Raw genomic sequence first — 15829 nt, forward strand, 5'->3', positions numbered from 1 at the left:
TTCACTTCCCCATCCTCTTCACATAACCCTCGGCAACCCTCTTGCACGTAGGGTGTGTCCACAAGGCAACTGCTTTTCCTTTACCATCCTAATAACCAATGTGAGCAAACTACTTCCTGTATCAGGGGTTAGTTCCTCTTTCAGGGAATGGGGAAGTGGTAGTCCAGAGCCCCCAGGGTGGGGGGACACTCGAGCATCATGATTTCGCTGCTCCCAACCAAAGACCAGCCCCCTTGTCCTCACCTCAAAAGCTAACAAGTAATTCTCACAGAGCATACTTAGCATACCGAAGCTATGTTTATGGTCATCCAAAGCAGTTGCCCCGTATTTGTGTTCCGTCTTCTGTTCCCAGAGCTGATGGTCATCATTGCTCTTAAATCTGGATATACCAGGAGCACTGAATGTAGATACCATAAAATATACACCTGCCTTTCTAATTCCCTGAGTTCTAATGCAGGTTTTCCAGACACGACCCACCAATAAAAAATTCTCCAGAAAAACAGGTATCTCTCATTTGAAAAACAAACACAGGTCAGTCGTCCATTTTGGATTGGTCACTCTGGGGAATCTGACCCCATGTCACAGAGTTACAATGCATGAAAGCCAGCTGGGCTTGATGGTATCAACAGCAGTCATTAACCAAGGCCCAACCCGGGCACAGTGCTCTGTGATGAGCAGCCCCTGTTGGACACTGATGTCTGTGCCCTGTTCTCAGGGAGATGGTGCACACCAAGGTACGAAGCACAAGCTTCTAGCCATCCCTCCTGCAGGCATGCTCCCTGCCCTGAGGGTAGAGCCCAGGGTGGTAAATCTATCCGCTAGCACCACCCACAGGTCAGGGGCCCTCACTGCCAATGAGCAATCCCTATGGTGATGGTGGAACAAGACATACAAGGCTCACGCCCTCTCTTTACAACTAATGATCTCACCTCCCAAGAAAAGGGGAAGCGACGGTGGAGACGGTTTAAAACCAGACACATCCTCCTCACCTCGACCCCCGCTCTCCTTGCCCCAGTTTTCACATCCGTAAAATGGAAAAAATGACACGGATTTCTCAAGGTTGCTGCAAAGGACAGATATGGTAAATAAAGCCTTTGCAAGGATGCCTACCACGTGCCAACTGTGGGATCCGAGCCCCTCCCGTCCCTGGGTTGGGTTGGTGGCCATGTGCAACGAGAGAGCTACCACGTTATCTAAATCCATTTGGTCCCAGAGTTTCTCATAGTGAGTAGTTAAATTGCAGAAATCAAGAGGTAACAGCCCTATCTCAAAAGTGTATCCCTTTCAGGACAGATAGTAAGAGTTTGGCTGGTGAGGAAGACCTGTCTTAGCTTCATGGCACAGTAGGCTCCAGTTATCATGGTGCAGCTTGGGAATTAACAAAAGATAACCCTAATATTACACATGGTAAGCCTCTCAATCCTCCCAATAGCCCAGTGAGTCAGTGGTGGTGGTGTTATCCTTGAAATCAGGAAACTGAGCCGTAGGGAGGCCCGTAGGGCCAGTAGGTGGAATTCTAACTTAGGACAAGTCTTGCTCTGGAGTTCTGCCCTTAACCAGGAATCCGTACAGCCTTTCTTTCCCTTTCTGATGAACTGAGAAGAACATATAAGTATATACCTTCGAAAGGCAGGGCCAACGGGACTGGCAATTCCTGAACATGACGTAGAAGAAAGGCAGCCAACCCATTCACCTTCACTGTGGCAAGATCGAGGAGCCTCCTTGCCTATGGGGAGAGCAAAAGTCAGTATCTTTCCAGAAAGGTGGATGGAGACGGTATGGGAAGGTTTCTACCGATCACTACAGTTTCTTAGGCATCTCCCTTCCACCACAATAAGAGGCCAGAAAAACACCCCAAAGCAAGAGGAGTTTGAAGAAGACATTACTAGGTGCTGCGTGGTGAAGCGAGCACTGGAAAACACGCACCCGATCTGTCTCTCACTAAAAGAGGGAATCACTTAAAAAGGAGAAAAGGACATAAATCCATAAACCTGCAAGGATAGGAAAAACAACTCTGGAAGCAAGAAATCATTTGGAAGACAGGTGATTCCATGGAGCCCCAAGGCTTGGAATACCATCACTGAGCACAACCCCCACATTTTCATCTCCAACCTGAACTGCTCCCCTGAACCTTGGACACACACACCCAAAACTGCCTGCCCACCATGTCCCCTAAATACCTCCGACTTAACATATCCACAACTAAACTCCTGGTCTACACCCGCCCCCAAACCTGCAGCCTTCCTCCTTCCAGCTAATGTCAACTCTACCCTTCCAGTTGCTTAGCCCCAAACTTCTAGAATCACCCTGGAAACTTCTCCTCTGCAATCCACCAACAAACCCTGTTGGCTTGACCACATATCCAGAACAGCACAGTAGAAGTATAATGCTCGCTGCCCAGAGGGTAGACACAAATGCGAGACGTATTTGTCATGTTGAGTCCTCCAGTAGCCATATTTTTTTAAAGTAAAAATAAATGAAATCCATTTCAATCATATATTTTATTTAGCCCAAGATAGCCGGAATATCACCATTTCCACATGTAATCAATATAAAAAATTACTAAGCTATTTTACATTCGTTCTCCAGAACAGAATGCCACTGCAGACCAGCCACATTTCAAGTGCTCAATAGCCACATGTGGCCAGTGTCTACCCCACTGGATGCACAGCTGGAGAGCCCTGCCCCTTTTTGTCCCCTCCTCTATGCCACCGTCTAAGCCACTATCATTGTTCACCTGGAAAACAGCAAAGTCTGCCTAACTTGTGTCCCTGCTTCCATCCCTGTCCCCAGAATCTATTCTCAACATCGCAGGCAGAGTGTCATTCTTTAAAAATAAAAGTCAGATCATACCTCTCCTGTTACAAATGTCCCAGCACTTCCCTCATTTTCTCAGAGTAAAAGCCCAAGTTCAACAGTAACCTACAAGGCTCTAAACAGACCAAAGTGCTGTCTGTGACCCTCAGGATCCTGCTTAACGTCTCTCACTTCACCTCTTATTGATCTTCCCCCTGCTCATTCCGCTCAGAACACCAGCCTTGGGTTTTCTGGAAACATCAAGCATGCTCCCACCTCTGGGCCTTTGCTGGGGCTGTCCTCTCTGCCTGGAATGCCCTTTTTCCAGCTGTCCACATGACTCCTTCCTTCACCTCCTTTAAGCCTTTGCTCAAATATCACCTTCTTGAGAACTCCCTGACCACTCTACTTAAAATTGCAATCACTACCTCCACCCCCTGTAACTTTCAACCCCCAGACCCACTCTGCTATTCTCTATAGCACATCCATCACCTTCCAGCATGCCCTGTCACTTGCTTCCTTTTGCTTATTATCCATCTCCCTGCACTGGAACATGAGCATCTCCAGGACAAGGATTTTTGTCTATTTTGCTCATTGCTGTATCCTCAACACCTAGAAGAGTGCCTGGCACAGAGCATGCATTCAAGGACTTGCCAAAGGAATGAATAGTAATATTCTTAGAAGAGCCCAGAAAGCCAGATCCTAAGCCAACAGTGGGTTGAAAACCACACAATGTGCATCTCAGACTCTATAAAGATCTCTGGAATTAAGAGCATCAGGTACCTCCATAATCAAAGGAAATGATTAAAGTAAGGAGGGTTGAGTCAACATGGTTTATAAAACAGATCTCTGGTTCCCCTGACCCACTCCAAGCCAACAACAACTTTTCCTGCCCTGCCATGGCAAAGTGTGGAGATTTATATTCTGGAAAGGCTAAAACAGGGTCCCTGGACTGGGAGGTACCAGGCACAATAAAGGAGATGGGCATCATGCCCCCAAAGCAGGTTTAAATGACCATGTGCAAAATGAGTGCTGAATGCAGAGACCTCTCCCCACCACTATCACCACCCAGCCCTCTTACTCACTGGGTTCTCACAACTCTGGAAGTCAGACCTTTACCTCCAGGCTGGTAACTTGACCAACCTAGGAGGAAAGGTCTAAAGATACAAATACCATCACTTCCCAAAATGTCTACAGTGAAACTTGAGGCAGACAAGTTTCACCTGTAGGCTCTGAGTTTCCAGAGTAAGATTCAGGGAGTATATTTCAGTCATGAGCGGTCAACTAAGGATCACCACATGCCCAAAGAAAGTATCTCATATGGGAGATTGAGGCCAAATAAGTGGGGAAGGGGAAAGCAACTTGTGGGATAAAAAGGTTACGCAGGGTGGGAAAAAATCTGCCCTCCACCAAAAACAAAACAAGACAAACAAAAAAACCACGTATCATTATGGTCCTTAAGTGAGACAAGAAATTGCATCCATGAAACAAGAATAGGATGCTATAATAAGAAACATTTTAAAATAGCTCTTAGAAATTAAAAGTGATCACAAAAATGAAAAACACAAGGGCACAAGGGTTTAAAGATTAAGTGGAAGATATTATAGAGGAAGTGATAAAAAAGGACACAGAGATAGAAAATGGACAAGAAAGAGAAGAAAATTAGGAGATCAGTCTAGGAGTCCTAAAATTCAAAGAGTAGTTCCATAAAGAGAGAAAAGAAAAAAGAGAAAGAAATCATCAATAAAGTAATCAAGAAAATCTTCCAGAACATAAAAGAAACTGAGTTTTCAGATTCAAAGCACCCCTTGAGTGCCCAGCACAATGGAAAAACACTATGGCACATCACTGTGACATTTCACAATGTTAGGGGGCCAAAAGAAAATTCCACACGCGTCCAGAAAGAGTTATAAAAGAGTTTTGGAATTTTAGCAATTCTTCTCTGGAAGAGAGCAGATAAGAGAGTAATAATCTCAAAATTCTGAAGGAAAATGATGACCAACCCAGAATTTTATACCCAGCCAAATTATTGACCAAATACGAGGAAACTTGTAGCTATATAAGAGCTTAAAATTTAACTCCCATATACTCATTTTACAGTGTGGGGGAGATACGATCTCCCAAAATAGAACAAACCAAGAAAAAGGAAGACAGATTACTCAGGATAGAGGAAAACCAACACAAGAGGACTATCAAGGGAAATCTCAGGATGATGGATTTACCATAAGCAAAGGGCCACCAGTTGAGGCAGACTGGAGCAACGTGACTCAAGACTCACACAGGACCAGGACAATTATTTCCTAGATGTCCAGGCAGGCCTGGCTCTAATCCTTATCTATACTTGGCTTGTCTGCACCGCAGGCTAATATCATTCTTTCTCTCCACCCCTGTGGCCTGGGTCAGTGGAGGACACTCATTTCACCCCGCAGAAGTGTTTGGCCTGGCCCTATTCCTGGGAGCCGGAAGAGCCTTGGACAAGCTTACAACTGACCCTACAGAGCAGCCCACTTCCTCTGACTATCCCTGGACATCTGGCTCTGACTCAGACCTGCCCTACCAGATCCTCCAGCTGTAGTGAATGCTCTGTTTCTCGGGACTCACTCAATGACCTTGCCCACTGACTTCCCAGCAGGAGCCCTTAGAAAGCCTCCAAATGGTAAAGCCAAGACCAAGTCCCTGAGGCCCTGTTCAGCTTCTGTGCTCCTGGGAGCCTGCCTCCAAGAAGGAGAGGCAGGACTACCCTTCCCTGACACCGCTATGCTTGTGCTTGCTAGAACTTTTTTAAAACAAAACACATTGTTTGGAGAATTATTGCGTAAGGTGTTAAAACTATGAAGAAAAGCAAAGAAATGACTTCACACAAAAGTCAGGCTAGGGGTAGCAACGGAGGAAAGTACTAGTAACATTCTGTCTTCATGTGGGTGATGGGAATGTGTTTATACCACAACATATGAAATTATACACTTTTCTGCAGGCATGCTACATTGCCCAAGTTAAAGGTGTTGGAGTTAATGTCATAAAAGAGTCAAGCATTTCAGTCTGACACTCTGGCCCTAGCAACTTTAGCAGGTGCATGAGTCAGATGGAGAGCTGGCTTTATAGCCTCAGGTCTGCTAGCAATGTTATACCCGACTGTGCGAGGTCACCACATGAAGCCCCAGATTTCAGGTCAGAAAGAGAAGATCATTCGCTCTGGGGGCAATCAGGCCTGGATTCAAACTGTAGCTGGGCCACTTCCCAGACGGGTGGTTTGGGCAGTTTCTCCACTGTTAAAAAACAGCAGAGCCAACACGACACCCTGAGAAGGTCACAGTGTGGCTTAGAGATCACAACCGTCGAGGGCTATGGACCATGCCTGGCACTCACTCAGTAAATAGTAGCAGTGGGTCTTTTAGGGATCTAGTTCTTCAACTTGCATTTTGTTTCATTCCACAGCATTTTTGGGTGCCCAACCTGCAATCCATGACACCTGCCTCTTTATAGGAAATTACAAGGTCAGCTACAAGAGTAAACAAGGCAGTCCTGGATTGGGAGGATATGTTGGTTGGACATACCACAGTGCCACCCACCCTGAATCAGAAATTCAACCACTGAAGGCAAGCCACCAAGTTAGAGAACCAAAGGATGCCAGACCTCAAAGAAGGCTCAGAGAGAGCTGGACTCCAAAAATGTAAACCTCAGGCCGCCCAGTCCCTCGGGAAACTCCTACGACCCTCAGAGGTCTTGTCGGCCACATTCTCTGCACAGTGCCAGTGATGGGTGCTTCTGCTGTCCACCTGGCCTTTTCTTAAGATGTAGTCTTAGCTCATTAAAATGCAGCCTTTCTTCTTTCCTAATACTAGCATTTAAGGTTATACATTTCCCTCTATGTTCCACTCTAGCTGTACCCCATAAATTTTTATAAGTCAGATTCTCATTACTGTTTGGTTCTGAATTATTTTCTGATTTCCATTACGATTTCTTCTTTGGCCCATGAGTTACCCTACTTTCTTTTTTCGTCAATCCAAATACTTCCTCTATGCATGCCCTGTCTCCTCTAGGCCCAAGGCTGCCTTCTCTAAACTGCTCAGAGCATCCAGGCTGGACCACACTACCACACTGTTGAACACTTGATCAAAGATGACAAGACACAATCCTTTCACTTCCCGTATGGGCTGATTCGATCTCCACAACAGATCACAAAGACACCAGGGTAGGTGCAACAATGAACATGTTTTCTGTAATCCCCACAGGGCCAGGCTCAAGGAGCTGGTGCTCAGGGTAGAATTGTAGGTTTCATGTGCACTAGTGAGTAACGGGAGGGGCCCACACCACGCGTGCTCTGTAAATACGCAGCCACTTTAAGCCAGCCTTAAGGATGCACTGGCTTATCCCATCAGTCTCAACCTAGACTCACCTAATCACCAGACCTTTTTTTAAATAGAAAAAAGACTAGAATAAAGACTAGAAAACCCCCCAATTTGGCCCATCCTAACACTGCCATTTAATTCCAGTTCATTTATTCATTCATTCAATAACTGAGGTGTTTCATCAACAAGTATTTATTGAGTGCCTATTTACTGAGGACAAGAAGCTTTAAGAGCCCAGCACATATTAAGCATCTAAATAAATTCTGGCCAATGGGGCGCCTGGGTGGCTCTGTCAGCCAAGCGTCTACCTTGGCTCAGGTCATGATCTCAGGGTCCTGGGATTGAACCCCACATCGGGCTCCCTGCTCAGCAGGGAGCCTGCTTCTCCCTGTCCCTCTGCCCTCTCCCCACTTGTGCTCTCTCTCTCTCTCTCTCTCAGATAAATAAATAAATAAATCTTTAAAAAATAAATAAATAGATTCTGGCTGAATAAATGAATGAATGAACAATGAACAAGCGAGTCAAGGTACCAGGTCCAGCACGGCACTTCCATGCCATCAAACTACTGTTCTGGGCATCAGTTCTCCAATATATAAAGGGGCATGTCAGTGATGGTTCCATCTGTATCACAAGAGCCCAGAGGGTTGCTATTTGGGGTAAAATGAAGAAGGAATTTCAAAACTACCCAACAGACACTTTTCTGGTCTAATGGAATGCGTTTTCAGAGGGAGTTACACCCCAACTCTGAACGTCTATGAGCCATTGCAAGTTCGTATCAGAAATCCAATGTAGACATGTGAACAACGGCGGTCCATAGTGTGCTAATTATTAACGATTAGTAATTAAATGTTAAAGTATCTATTAAATACAATGTAATAATTAACTATGAAATACAAAGACAACTTAATGAATTTTGATGATGTTAAGCTGTTAATTTAAGACAGCCAAAAAGCATGCAAGTACAGAATATCACCAATAACACAACAAATGGTGGCCAATGGGAATGTTAACGAGTGGTTACAATGCGCTAGACACTGTTCGAAGGGTTACATGAATCAACTCACTGACTTTTCCTGAGAACCTTACTGACATTTCACAGACGAGGAGAAGAGACAGGGGAGATTAAGGAGGGAGAGTTTCCACAGAGAAGCCCCGGCATCACAGAGAACAGGCCCTGAACGACTTCTACCTGCCTGGTGACCTTGTAAGGGGGAAGGCCAGCACCTTTGTCTCCCCACGGGGCTGACTCCCTAAAGACAAACCCGTCCTGGTGACTAAGCACCCTTTTCCTGTGAATTCTGATTACCCAAGACAGAAGTGCCTTACCCGCTGGGAGGATGTGAAGATGGGCAACCTGATTTCATCACATTCGTACCGGCTGATGAAACCGTGCTCCCACGCCAGATCCAGCACGCCCTCCACATGGTTGTAGAGTCTCCTGACGATGGCTGGCCGGTGACTTTGCAGGTCACGGGCTGGGTGGGGCGAGTGGGGATCCCAGCAGCCGGAAAGCTCTGGGGCCTGGCAGTCGGTCTGGGCCTCCCGGATGGCCGCGACAAGCTGTTCACAGCCCCAAGCGCCCTTATTCCGGACAGTGTCCAGGAGGCGCCTGGCCAAGTGCGAGAGGGGCTGGCCCAGGAGGCTGAGTCCCTCGTAGTCTTCCCAGGAAAGGACTTCCCAGGAAAGGAGCCAGTCCAGGATGCTCTCGAAGCCCTCCAGGGACCCTGAGACCAACAGCCCCACCAGCTGACTCCTCTGAGCCTGGAAGGCCTCCTGCGTGCACATTTCATAACCTGGGGAGGACAGTGAGGTCAGGACTCCTCTGAAAGCAGGCAGGGGGCAGTGGGGTGAGGGGAGGAGGACAAGTCAGCCCCACCGCAATCTGAGGAGGCCATGGATCTACTAGGACATTACCCAATCCAAGCTCCCCCTTGTGCGGATGTACAGACTGAGGCCCAGAAAAGGCAATAAATTGGCTCGAGGTCCCACAGAGAGTTCAATCACGGCTCCTGGTTTCCATATCTGCACTTCATCCCTGGCTTAAGAAGCCTTAGTAAGTCTTGAGCTGATAGTCGAGCAATGACTCCCAAGGGATTTGGAAATTAACTCTCTTTGGGACCTTATGAGAGGGCTCCCCCCTGCTGGTTGGATTCAGGCTGACGGCTCTGCTCTCTCCAGTAACAGCTGATATTTACTAAGCACATGCAGAGTGCTGTCAGTCAGTCTAAGCGCTTCCGCCTGGGAATTCATTCAACCCTCCCAAGCACTCTGAAGGAGCTGCTATGATCAGCCCCATTTTACAGATGAAGAAACCGAGGTACAGAGAGGCCAAGTGACTTGTACAAGGGTTCCCCGTCAGGTGAGGTGGAGCTGGGGTTTGAACCCAAGCAGTGTGATTCCAGAATGCATGCCCTTAATTCCCCCATATTTGGGTTCCACCACAGGGGTGCCCCTGAACCCATGCCTGCTAGGGTAACCTGCTGCGACCCCAGAGGGCAGACCAGAACATTGCTATAAAGAACTCAGCCCAGGTGAAGCAAAAATCAGAGCGCACACTAAGTCATTTCAAAGCTCAGGGGAGCACGGACCCCAATTGTCACTGCCTCCTTCCCAACTGCCCCCAGGCCCTCCCTTCCCTCCCACTCCCTCGCCACCACACATTAAATGCTGTCATCTCTGTCGGGGGGCTTACTCTGGGCTCAGCCTTCAGACTCTGGGCTCTGGGAATTTGAGAGGAAGTGATTTCTCTGAGTTTCAGGCCCCGGGAGCGTCCCCAAGCAGCAGAGAAGATCTCTCAGTGGGAGCCATTCCGCGATTGTCACAGGGACCAGGGACGTGGACGGGTACAGTGCCCAGAGAAAGTGAAAGCAAAAGGGAAAAAGAAGAGGAACACTTCCTTCTTTTTACAAAACAGGGACATTCTGAGATACTCAAGGGAGCAGACGCCAAGGTGCTTGGAGATTTTGCATCTCTCCTATTTGCTGTTTATGTGTCTTTCCCCCTTCTTGGCCTGAGTAGAAGCCTGGGTCTTACTCATCCTGGCCTCCCTAAGCTTGGCACAGGGCTGGGCTTCGGGGAGGCATGGTGGGAATGCTCATGAATCAAAAATCCACCGAGGAAGAGGAGGGCCTGGAACATTCTGTGCCTGCCCTCATGCCAGCCAAGGGAAGTGAAAGGAGATGTCTCCAACTCAGACTGTTGCTAGCACTCAGGATGGAAGCCTTGGGCTGGCCAGGTGAGGAGACAAAGGCATGGCAGAGGTTGCCTGCGTGTCTGGCAGCTCGGGAGGGCATTCCCCACGCAGAGATTGCTCTAGGGCAGTTCTCTCTGGCCAAGCAGGCCTCCACCCTGTGCCCACTGCCAGGCAGAGGAGTCAGGAGGGTAGACATGGGAGGGGGGAGAGGAGAGAACAGGACAGGTAGGAAAAGCTCTGGGCTTGGCCCTGGCATGGCTCTCGGCTGTGGAAAGCCCAGCCCCACTGCCACCCCTGTCCAGGACCTGGGGAAAAGAACCACCCGCCCCTCCCTCTGGGAAGAGCCCAAACATGGGGTGGGCCCTCCCTCTCTGACCCCATGCCTGGATGGCATGTGTGCAGCCAGGAATTAAAGATGTTGCAAGGTTAACATGAGACCAGGCAACACCTGCTCCTTTTATCCACAGGATGCCTGAGGACGGAGAGCTGCCCCCTCGTCGGCATCAGGAGAACCTAGACCACACTCTCCCCCTGCAAAGATTACTAGGCTTGGTGGAGCGGGCACGGCCTTGAGCAGGAAGGCAAAGGCTGAGTGGCACAGGACTGCCAGGTCTAGATTCACCTACAGACCCCACCTCCCCGGAAAATCCCGAAAGGATGGTCTGGAAGCCAGAGGTGGCCAAGCCACTGTGCAGAACTAGGTAATTCTCATCAGTTCTGGTGTAAAGCCCTGGAACATTCTGTGCATCCACCATGACCTGCACTGAGAGACCCACAGTTGTGCTCACCCCCAAGGGGACAAGCTGGGAGTAAGCAGGGGCCCTTCCCAAACACACCAAGTCCGCAGCAGCTGACAAATGCTTGAGCCACACATACCCAACTGGTAACATCAAGGATCTGTGGACACCAGGAAGGAGAAGCAGGCCTGAGCCCTAAAGGCTGATGCTCACCAGCAGCTGGAAAGTCCCAACTTTTCCCTGGCTTCCTTCCAGAAACCTCAGAGCAGGAAGAATCCCCAAGGACCCATTTGGTTGGACCCCTGTCTCTGAGCAGACATTGTCCTTTCTTACTGTAAACAGGCAGGGGGAGGACCTGGCCTTGCTACAGTCCTCAAATAACCAGCTCAGGAAGTTCTTCATCATGTCTAACTTAAGTTTCTCCTGCTTTAGCTTCAATTGGGAGTGAGAGAAAACAGATGACCAATCATCCCCTATTTCATGAAAATTGTCCCTAAAAATCCAGCTTCTGGCCCCCCGAATCACCCGTTCAGACTTCCCCTCTTCAGTCTAACTAAATCAGTCTATCTCTACTGCCTTTTCTTTACTTGAGTTACTACAACTTTGGAGTCCTTAACAGTCTTTCCTTGAGGAAGGTGAGGCCCAGGCCAAGAAAGAGGCATGAAACAGAGTCAAGTGGAAGGGACAACCCACGTGGGCCCTCCCTTACCCCTAAGCCCAGGTCTAGGCCGAAGCCCTGACACACCTCCTTCCTTCCTGAGACCACAGCCAGCCGACTTTCTCTGGAGCTCTGAACCAGCTGATTGGCTTAAGGGCTGAAATCTCAGCCCACTGGATCCCTGCAGACAAGAGAAGGAGGGAGGCCCAGGGGAGCTTGGTTTCTCAACTGTCCTGACTCTCAGCTGGGGCCAAGCCTTCCCCGGGGCACTGGACCCATCCCTGCCCCTCCTGTAGCCCCTCTTCCGTTCCACCCCCTTCCCTGAGCTTCTCTCTGGGGGACCATTTCCCACCAGCACCCAGACTGTAGTGTCTCCATCAGGAGAGTAGAGCCCTCTCTTCCTCAGACAGCTCGAACCCCAATTCTCTGACCCCCTCCACAGCAGGACTCCTGTCTGTGGTCTGTACTGCTGTCTTCCAGGCGCATCCCCCTGGGCCCCCCAGACTGTTCTTGTCTCAGCTGGGTTCTCAGCCCTGGACCAGCTGGCTTGGCCAAAGGCGTCTATCAGAATGGCTCTCCCTCTCCTTGCAGCACCCCCCTCACCCCAACTCTGACTTCTCCTCCCAGCCTGCTGGCCGTTCCTTCTTGGCTGGCTCCTGATGCTGGGAGCCCCAGCGCTCCCGGGCTGGGTCTCTCTCCTCCATACCACTCTCTCCCCAACTGAGCCCACCTGCTCTTACAGCTCTAAATGCCAGCCCCAAATTTTATTTCCAGCTCCAGAGCCCCCGCAAGCCCCCCACTGGGCATCTTCCCAGTGGACGCCTAATGAGCATCTCGAGCATAACAAGCACAAACCAGCGCTCCGGCTCTTCCCCCTAAACAGCTCCCACCTCAGCAGCTCCAAGCTTCCGGACTCTCAGGCCAAACACCTTCGAGTCATCCCTGACTCCACCTTTCTCTCACATCCAAACCCTCCTGACCCCAAATCGGAAAATCGGATATTTTCCCACAGCCTCTCTGCCCCCAGGGTCTCTCCCCAGAATGATGACAGTGGTCCCCTCCCTGCTTCCCCCCCCACACACACCTTCTGCCCTCACCTCCCTACAGTCTTAGTCTGCTGACTCCTGAGTCAGAGCAGGTGACTCTTCTCTTCAAAGTCCTCCAATGGCTCTCACTGTACTCCCAGTAAAAACCAAAGTGGCCTTCAAGGCCCCAGGCAATGGACCCCCACTTCCCCACCCCTTCCCTCTCCCCTCGTTCCTGGAACAAGCTGGACCTGCTCCCACCAGGCACGCCTCTGCCTGAGGGCCTTTGCACATGCTCTGTGCTCTTCCCTCCACGGGTGCACTGTCCTTCCCCTCAGATATTCACATAGCTCACCCTTCACCTCCTTCAAGGCTTTGTTCAGGTTGTCACCACCTCGGAGAGGCCCTCCCTGCCTATGCTTTATAAAACTGCAAACCCAAGCCCAGCCCTCACCCCCTCTTGCCTGCTTTGTTTTTCTCCATAGCACTTCTCCCTGCCTGGCAGATCATGTATGTACTTGATTGCTGTCCTACTCCTTTCTAGAATACGAACTCCATTAACGCAGGGAGTTTTGCCCGATTTTTTTTTTCTTATTGCTATAGCCCAGGGTCTCACCCAGTGTATCAATAAAGATCATTTGAATGAGTAAAAGAATGAATTGACTCTGCATGGCTCCAGGAGGCAGAAGTGGAACGGAGCGGTGGAAACCTGCAAGCCATCGATTTTAGCTCAGTGTAATGAGAGCTGCAGGACAATGAACAGGCACCCCATAAGTCATCATCACTAGGGATGATGCAGCAGGTGGGAGGTGGGTGGGCTAAATAGGGGTCCCCTCCAGCCTCAGGTCCCAGACTGGCTAAAGGGATCTGAGTAACCAACAAACCTAGGGCCAGAGCGATTGGGACAGGAGAGCAGAGGCAATGGGAGTGTCACTCTGGTCTTTGCCAAGGGGACAGGTGACATGGCAGACAAGAACAGCCCATGGGGAGATCAAGGCCACACGAGGGAGAATCCTATGGGCTCAGAAAGAGGGAGAGAAGCAAGAGCAGACAAACAGTCATCCAACTGTGGGAGGAGATTTGGGGATGCTTTTTAGTCTGCTGGAAAGCAAGTAAGACCAGATGGCTGCTCCCCAACATGAGGACCAAAGGACAGGGCAGAAGGCACAGAGAATGCAAGGCTTTGCAGGCCCTGGTGTGGGTCCATGCAGGAAGGGATGGGAATGAGGAGGGGTCTCCACACCCACCAAGGGAGGGAAGGAGGCAGGAGGCTCCCCTAAGAGTTACAAGGCCACAGGCAGGGTTAGATATCATCCAGGCACTCTCTCACCTATACCCACCCATTCACAGGCATGATGAAGATGGGGAAACTGAGGCCCAGAGAGAGGAGGAGTCTCGACTGAGAGTTGAGGAGGCTTCCTCTAAGAACTGAAATCTCATTCCCAGGCCAGCCCCGTGCCTCGGGACTTCTCATTCTGCGGGTTCTCCCTTCAAACCCGTCAGGATCGCCATACACAGCCTCTCTCCAGACCTCAAAGGCTCAAGGGGCCTGGAAGTTCTGCTCACGCCCCCAAGCCTACTCATTCTCTGTAGCCGCTGCCCGCCAGGGGGCTCCGCTACCTCGAGACTCCCCCTTTCCTTCTAACCTCCATTTAGACCCCGGGACTGCCGAAGGGAAAACCAGGGCATCCCCTTCCCCCAAGCCCGACGGCCGGGACGGCTCAAAAGCCAAGTGTCCGGGACCCGGGGACAGCTCCCCTCGGCGCCCAGCCCCTCCCCGCGCTCCCGTGCTGGGTAGAGGAGCACTCACCGCACAGTCACCCGCGCCCCAATTCCTCCCTGCGGTCTGGGCGCAAAACTCAAGGCTCGGACTCCCATTCCTGCTCCGCTCAGGCCCCGCCCCTTCTGTCCGGGCGCCCCGCCCTAGCGCTCTGTCCACCCACCCTGCGCCGCGGGCCACACCCCTCCGGTCCGGGCGCCCCGCCCCGCGCTGAGCCCACCCATCCTGCCCGGCGGGCCACACCCCCTCCGGCCCCCCCGCCCCCCGTCCTGGCACCACGCCCCGCGGCCACCCCTGGGCCACCCAGAGGTCTCCCGAGACTGGGCAGGAGGGTGAACAGGAACAGGCCTGGACAGCCCGTCAACTGGACCCGGGGCCAAGTGTGTCCCACTTAGTGAGCCACCTTTCTACTAGAGGGAACCAGAGGCCCCCTCCCGAGACACACGCCCCAGACATCCTGTGGAAGGAAAGGCTAGGAAAGCTGTGGGAGCCAGTATTAACCAAAGCACTCTTTGGCAGCCAGTAAGTCCATAGTCATCTGAGGCCTTAATATTGTGAAGTCCCAGAACAGTGTTTTCCAGAGTGTGACGGGTTACATGTGAGGTGAGAGCGGACGGGGCACTTCAAGTTCCTCTTTTTTTCCTTTCTCCTGCAAGCCTTCTGTTTAAGTTGAAGCAAGCCCTCTCTGTTTGGAACGAATGGGGCTTGAGCCTCTCTCTAACACTGCCTGGTCTACTTGGCTCTTCTACAACATCTAACTAGAATTTAACAGCACTGTTTTGTTTCCATCGAATTAAATTTATTTCAGTTTATGGTTTCCAATTCTTCCGAGCAACTGACACTGGTTTTCCATTGAAGGTATTAAAACGTTCCTTTTAAAACACTCGTATTTGGAAATTTTCTCATGTAAAGCAAAATATCTGACATTTTTACGTGGTGCTTATTATATGCCAGGCTTTACCTACATTAACCCAATTAATCTCAGCTACGGGGTGTTGGCTATCATTATTTAAAACTTATAGATGAAGAAACTGAGGCACAGAAACGTTAATTAACCTATCCAAGTAGAGACAGCAGAGCCAAGATTTGCCCCCCTGTCACCAAAGTTCTGGCTCTGTCCACTACCCCACATTGCCTCCAGGTAAATCCCTGCACAGGTGGCATGCAGTGGCCTTGGTTGGGGAATGCTGAGTTAGAAGGACTGCCTCTAGCCCAGGGAAATCATTCCGGATAGTGCACAGATCTATCTACAGGAATGTTCACCACCCTCTTATCTACAACAGTGAAAAGC

General features: G+C 50.2%; 1 protein-coding gene across 6 annotated transcripts in view; it reads right to left on the minus strand.

Moving 5' to 3' along the window:
* NOD2 (nucleotide binding oligomerization domain containing 2) overlaps positions 1 to 14654 on the minus strand; it is a 34677-nt gene extending 20023 nt beyond the window's left edge. For 2 of the 6 annotated variants that reach the window (XM_035025233.1, XM_035025229.1), the window contains exons 1-3: positions 14569 to 14654; positions 8472 to 8938; positions 1621 to 1726 (exon numbers count right to left, since the gene is read on the minus strand). In XM_035025233.1, the coding sequence (XP_034881124.1) occupies positions 1621 to 1726; positions 8472 to 8930 (565 nt within the window). In that variant the 5' untranslated portion in view covers positions 8931 to 8938; positions 14569 to 14654. Of the gene's footprint in view, positions 1 to 1620; positions 1727 to 8471; positions 9194 to 9837; positions 9987 to 14568 lie in introns of those variants that run through there. The other 4 variants (XM_035025230.1, XM_035025231.1, XM_035025235.1 and 1 more) reach the window with 4 other exon arrangements.
* Between the last annotated feature and the right edge of the window lie 1175 nt (positions 14655 to 15829).

This window comes from Mirounga leonina, unplaced genomic scaffold, assembly GCF_011800145.1.
Source record: "Mirounga leonina isolate KUSES-001 unplaced genomic scaffold, KU_Mleo_1.0 Mir_180, whole genome shotgun sequence".
In the NCBI taxonomy this organism is placed as follows: domain Eukaryota; kingdom Metazoa; phylum Chordata; class Mammalia; order Carnivora; family Phocidae; genus Mirounga; species Mirounga leonina.